The following is a 6,742-nucleotide window of genomic DNA, read 5'->3' on the forward strand; positions in this document are numbered from 1 at the left end:
TCTGGAGGAGCAAGGGGTCAGAGGAGTCTGGAGGAAGAGGAGGACAGAGGAGCCCAGAGGGAAGGGACAGAGGTCTCTGGAGACAGAGTATTCCATAAAAGGACATAGAGCTCTGTGAGAGGCCAGGGGAGTGTGGAGGGCGCAGAGGCCTTGGCAGTGGCAGGTCTCCCTCTCCTATAAGTGGCTTTTCCATGTTTTGGTGCTTGTGGACTCGGCTGCTGACCGCTCTTGTGTTGCAGGTCTGGGACGGCACTCGGACGGCTCGGAGAAGGATAAGTCTGTCTTGCTGGTGAATCACTTTACATCGAGTTCCATTCGGCCGACAGCTCAGGTTTTACCAGTGCAGAACGACTGCGGCTCCAGCGCTTTGAGCCATCACCCAGCACCTCTGCAGATCACGGCCGGGGCCCCGTCTCACATGGGCCCTCTGCACCTCATGAACACTTTGCACAAATCAGACCGGGGCAACACAGAGATTAAGATCCTTCAGTCTTCTCCGCACTCCCTCTTGTCTTCAGAAGACAGGAGTAAGGCTTCGCCCGGATCCAGAAGTGGCGTGAAAATAGAGAAGAGTTTTGGAAACATGCTCCTGGATGTGAAGGCTTCCTCCGGTCCTCTGCAGCCCGGGCAGGTACTCTCCATTATTCCTGACAGCAGCCCCATGCAACAGACTGTAAGCTTCGGTGTCCGGACCAAAGTGGGAAATACGCTGTCTGGGGAAAGGACGATGAAGCCAGCTCCCCAGTCGGCCCTAATGGTGGAAAGCAGTGCCCCTTCCTCCATGCCATCCACGCCAGTCTTCCACGTGACCCGCACGCCCATGAAGCTTCTTGTGTCCTCGTCAGATTCTTCTGTGGTTGGAAAGATGACTGGCACCAGTGTCTCTCCTGCAATAATAAACCCCAGAAGTGTCCTGTACACCGCCAATACCAAAGTTGCCTTTTCTGCTTTGAGCGGCTTGCCTGTTGCCCAATTGCCCGGCAATTTCTGTGCAAACAGCAATGCCACCGCCAGCAACCACAACTCCACGTCATACAGCAATGTGACCAACCTACCCAGCTGCCCGGTGCCCAACTCCAGCCCCACCGTCTCCTCCACATCTGACAACACCTACTACAGCGGCAGCGGCAATGCACCGACCATGAACATCCAGATTACCAGCCAGACCCCTGGCCACCACCATGCCCACCAGCAGCCGCAGCAGATGCCACAGGCGGGGTGCACGGTCTGCAGCTCGTGTGGCTGCAGTGGCAGCTGCGGGTCGGCTGGGGTCCCCGTCAATTACGGCAACTATTTCCAGCATCAGTTCTCCACCCCGTCACTGTTCCCCTTCTCCCTCATGCCCTTCAGCCCAGTGTGCAATAACGGGTACATTAACGCCCAGCAATACAACAGCAGCGCTTCCTTCCCAGTAATGCACACGCCGTACGGCAACAGCCTGAACCCGGACTCCATGCTGGCGGCTCAGCCCGGCTTCTCCTTGCCTCCCATGCAGAACTTTATAACTGGCACAGCGGGGTTGTACCAGCCTCAGGGCATGATGGGAACCATTAATGGCGCAATTCACAAGAAAAGCGGGAACATTTCATGCTACAACTGTGGGGTTAGCGGCCACCGCGCTCAGGACTGTAAACAGCCGTCAATGGATTTCAATCAGCAAGGTAACGTACTGCTCGATCCCCCCCTCCATTCAGCCAGGGCTCTGCAGAGCTGGCCGGGCGGACCCCCAGTGATCAAGACGTTAAACCCCTATCCGATTCATAGGGGGCAACTTCTGTCTTAGGTGCAAGCTAGTTAACCCTTTGTGTCATCCTCGGTACATGTACACACTGCATGTGAGCTCCAACCTGGCAGCTGTCAGTCCTGTTTGCCATCGGGCCCCTGTGTGAAGTTATCAGGGCCCCATGTCTACCATGTTAGATCTATGAAGCCTGCGGCATAAAAGATGGCCGGATTCACATTCCATCACCATACTATGAGAATACGTTGGTATTGCAGCGTATTGTAAAGGCAATCAAGCAATACGCGGTCAGGGGGACTAATGTAAAAAAACCATTACAAATATTAGAAAAAAGAACAGCAAATAATAAAAAAAATAACTTCCCATACCTGGTATTGTGTTGTGTGGGAATTCACCGAACTATTAAATAATTATCCCAAAATGTGGAACGGAAACAAAAAAAGAAAATCAAAACGACAAAATTGCCTTTTTTTTTTTTTTTTTAATACGCCACAGATCAAAAATTCAATAAAATGTTAGAATATCATTGAAGTTACCCCAAATTGGCATCAATCAAAACTGCAGACCAAGTAGTGGGGGGAAAAACAAGCCCCAAAACGGCTCCAACGTTGGGGAAAAAAAAAAGTTACGGATCAAGGAATTTTTTTTTCCCTTATAAACGTCTTAGTTTTTTTCTTAAGCAATAATAAAAATAAAAAATAAATAACACTGTAAAGTTTAGTCTCGCCGTCTGTGTCCTGACCGGAGAATCGCGTTCCCAAGTCATTATAAAGACGAGGGTGGAATTTTTATTTTTTCAACTTTTTTCCTCCCGTTTTTGCTCTACTTTTCTGGTTAACTGAATGGTTTCATACAAAACTTAGGCCGGCGTCACACTCAGCGTATGTAAATACGGTCCGTTTTTTACGGCCGGAATACGCAGAAATGTTCCCAAAATAGTGATCCGTATGTCATCCGTAGGCAGGGTGTGGCAGCGTATTTTGCGCATGGCATCCTCCGTATGTAATCCGTATGGCATCCGTACTGCGAGATTTTCTCGCAGGCCTGCAAAACCGACATCTAATGGATTTATGTGCTCAAATGTTCGTTAAAACACATATACAGTGTGTATGTGTATGTATATATATATGTATGTATATATATATATACATACATACATACATACATACATACATACATACATACATACATACATACATACAGTGGTGTTCAAAAGTCCTGCATAGGCGTGAAGAAAACTATATGTTTCATACTTCTGAATCTCTACAGTGAAACTGGTGGCACATATATGTTTTTGTAATTCCTCATTGTATGCCATACTCATTTTTGAATGTCCCAAGTGTATTAATTTTATGGCATGCGCATTTTTGATAACTTTTTTTACAGCATAACCATACCTACACCAGTACAGTGTGTAGAATGGTGAACAGGTTTCTAAGTTCATTAACTTCCAATGCAAGTTCACACAGAGTTAAATTTTACTTTTTAAGATTAATTATTTTTTATTTAATTCAGAGTCCTGAAAAGGGCCTTTAGAGTGCATCTTTAGCTTCTAATACTTTATTGGCCAGCCTTTGCTCTTGAGCACCAGCTTGCATCTCTGTGGCATTGAGTGAACAAGCTTCTGCAGATGTTCACGAGTGATGATGTGGTTCCAGGCCTGTATCAGAGCCTCAATCAACTCACTCTTGGTCCTTGACTGTTTTCTAGATATCTCTAATGATACCTTGTGCCACAAATTTTCAATTGGATTGAGGTCCGGGGACTGAGCTGGCCAGTCAATAGTAGCCACCTTGTTCTTCCAACACCATTGGCTGCCATACTTCCCCAGACCATTACTTTCATTACATGTTTCACAGAGAAGCTCAAACACTCTGGCTTGTACTCTTCATGTGGGAATCTTCTCACATAAGACTTGCCATCATTTCCTAAAATACAAAAAGTGCTTTCATCACTAATTAGCACTTTTTCCCACTCCTCCTTCCTCCATTTTAAATATTTCAATGCCCACAGTTTTCTCCTTTGTCTTTGTATGGCTGTCATCAATGGCTTCTTTCCGGCCTTGCACCCTTTCAATCCTGCTTCCAAACATCTCTTCCTAACAGTTGATGTTGCTACCTCAATTTTGCACTTTTCTTGCCATTCTCGCGGAAGCTGAGGAGAGGTGAGCTTTCGATTGGCAAGGGATGTTCTTATCAGTACTCTATCCTCCCTTTTAGTTGACTTTCTGGGCTGACCAGATCTGGGCCTGTCCTGGGTAATTCCAAGCTGTTTATGTTTCTGCAAAATTCTTACGACTGTACTCTGATTACAGCCGACCTTCCTTGCGATCTGGGGGCCAGTATAACCCTCTTCATGTAGCACCACAACTCGCACACGATCCTCCGCTGACAAAAATCTGAAGGCTCCCGTCATAAAACTCTACAGTATGATTCAGTAGATAGACCAACAGATAAAACAAACAAACAAAGCAGCAGATGTGATGCAATGTGATTGGCTGCCATATCCAGGTTATGATTGGTCACAAGAACCTCATCTGTGATTGGCTAATTTTGGATCTGAAGCTGTACAATATATAGTTGTGCTTTCAATTCCCATATTGTTGCAATAATTTCAGGCAAAACTGCTTCAAAAGCTAAAAATATTACAGGGAGAGAATGCAAAATTGCATTCTGAACAAAACCATATAATGTCATATTGGCATCGAAGATATTCGACAGAAAACGTTTAAAACTTGAAAAATCAATTTATCCTATGCAGGACTTTTGAACACCACTGTGTGTGTGTATGTATGTGTGTATATATATATATATATATATATATATATATATATATATATATATATATATATATATATATATATATATATATATATATATACACATACATACATACATACACCATTGAGAGATATATAATTCAATTGCCGACTTTTTCTTTCTCCTTCCCAAGCCCGCCATTATATGAGACATGGTTTACATACAGTAAACCATCTCATATCCTTTTTTTTGCATATTCCACACTACTAATGTTAGTAGTGTGTATGTGCAAAATGTGGGCACTCTAGCTTGTAAAATAAAGGGTTAAATGGCGGAAAAAAATTGGCGTGGGCTCCCGTGCAATTTTCTCCGCCAGAGTGGTAAAGCCAGTGACTGAGGGCAGATATTAATAGCCTAGAGAGGGTCCATGGTTATTGGCCCCCCCCCTGGCTACAAACATCTGCCCCCAGCCACCCCAGAAAAGGCACATCTGGAAGATGCGCCTATTATGGCACTTGGCCACTCTCTTCCCACTCTCGTGTAGCGGTGGGATATGGGGTAATGAAGGGTTAATGTCACCTTGCTATTGTAAGGTGGCATTAAGCCAGATTAATAATGGAGAGGTGTCAATTATGACACCTATCCATTATTAATCCAGTAGTACGAAATGGTTAATAAACCACACACACGTTATTTACAAGTATTTTAATTAAATAAAGACACGGTGTTGTAATATTTTATTATACTGGTAATCTACCTGATGACCCTCGTCCTGTAACAAAGGAAAAATAAAAACTCAACAATATCTCATACCTTCCGTCGCTCAGATCAAGTCCCACGAAGTAAATCCATCTGAAGGGGTTAAATCATTTTACAGCCAGGAGCTGTGCTAAAGCAGTGCTTGTGGCTGTAAAACCGCAGGGAATGAATGGATTGCAGGGGAATGACCTGTAGTTACCTTGAGTTGCGGTGATGCGCCGTCTGCTGGATGTCCAATTGCGGGAGCCCACGCCAATTTTTTCCGCCATTTAACCCTTTATTTTACAAGCTACAGCGCCCAAATTTTGCACATACACACTACTAACATTAGTAGTGTGGAATATGCAAAAAAAAAAGGGATATGAGATGGTTTACTGTATGTAAACCATGTCTCATATCCTGTCGGGTTTGTGAAGGAGAAATGAAAAGCCGGCAATTGAATTACCGGCTTTTCTATAGAACACTGCTGCGTGTTTCTCGCAAGTCACACTGCTGTTCCGTGTGTAATTCGTATTTTTCTCGCCCCCATAGACTTTCATTGGCGATTTTTTTGCGCAATACGGTGACAAACGCAGCATGCTGCGATTTTGTACGGCCGTAGAAGACCGTATAATACGGATCCTTAAAATACGGCTGATAGGAGCTGGGCCATAGAGAATCATTGGGCCGTGTTATGCGTATTTTACGGGTGTATTTTCTGTGCTCATACGTCCGTAAAACTCGCCAGTGTGACGCCGGCCTTAAGGTTACGACTCTGGAAAGGAAATCTTGTGCTTTGTAGGGATGTTATGTGGTCGTGCAGTGGAGGGTTGTCCTGGGCATCATGTTATCACCGCCAGTCATGGACCCCCTATAAAGGAAGCCTCTCTAATTAATGGCTACATTACATTATTGTACAGTGGCGGCCACCACTTAATAGTTTTCCTTTTTCCCTCTCATTCAGGAACTTACCGTCTTAAGATCGCTCCCCCGACAGACGGCCTGGACTCTGCAGACTGACTGCGGACTGACGGCCTGACTCTGCGGACTGACGGCCCGGGCCTGGGTCTCTGGTCATATAAAGGTGCTGAAGTGGTCTCCCCTCGGGGGCTGCGCTTCTTTGTTGCCAAATTCTGCTTCTGATATCAATAATCTTAATGGCGTTCGACGCCAAGAAAATGGATTCACTGGAGAAGAACTGGTTTATGGTTAGTTTTTTTTTTCTTTTTATTAATCTCTCAAGATATGAGACTTTTAGGGCAGCTACAAAAAAAAAAAAAAAAAAATGGAGGCATCAGTCCGGCGCCTGGTGTCCGCTCATGGCCGGGATGTAATCACTGGGATCTCGGAGATTGCACTAGGGGAGGACCGGACCGGGTATTTTATCTTCTCTCTTGTGGACCTTCTATTATAAGACTGATGTCGGCAGTAAACCCCATCAAACTTCATCCATGAGGAATTTTTGCACTTTATTTTTTTACGTATCTTTATATTTCATTGGATC

The 6,742-nt window shown here is 44.9% G+C and overlaps 1 protein-coding gene across 2 annotated transcripts in view; it reads left to right on the forward strand.

Annotated features, from left to right (window-relative positions):
* Window positions 1–6,505, forward strand: part of ZCCHC14 (zinc finger CCHC-type containing 14) — a 28,084-nt gene extending 21,579 nt beyond the window's left edge. Inside the window, exons 13-14 of one of the 2 annotated variants that reach the window (XM_077288830.1) lie at window positions 240–1,661; window positions 6,203–6,505. In XM_077288830.1, coding sequence (XP_077144945.1) covers window positions 240–1,661; window positions 6,203–6,258 — 1,478 coding nt within the window. In that variant the 3' untranslated portion in view covers window positions 6,259–6,505. Of the gene's footprint in view, window positions 1–239; window positions 2,173–6,202 lie in introns of those variants that run through there. The other variant, XM_077288829.1, reaches the window with a different exon arrangement.
* Window positions 6,506–6,742: the final 237 nt, after the last annotated feature.

The sequence above is a fragment of the Ranitomeya variabilis genome, chromosome 2 (genome assembly GCF_051348905.1).
Source record: "Ranitomeya variabilis isolate aRanVar5 chromosome 2, aRanVar5.hap1, whole genome shotgun sequence".
Classification (NCBI taxonomy): Eukaryota; Metazoa; Chordata; class Amphibia; order Anura; family Dendrobatidae; genus Ranitomeya; species Ranitomeya variabilis.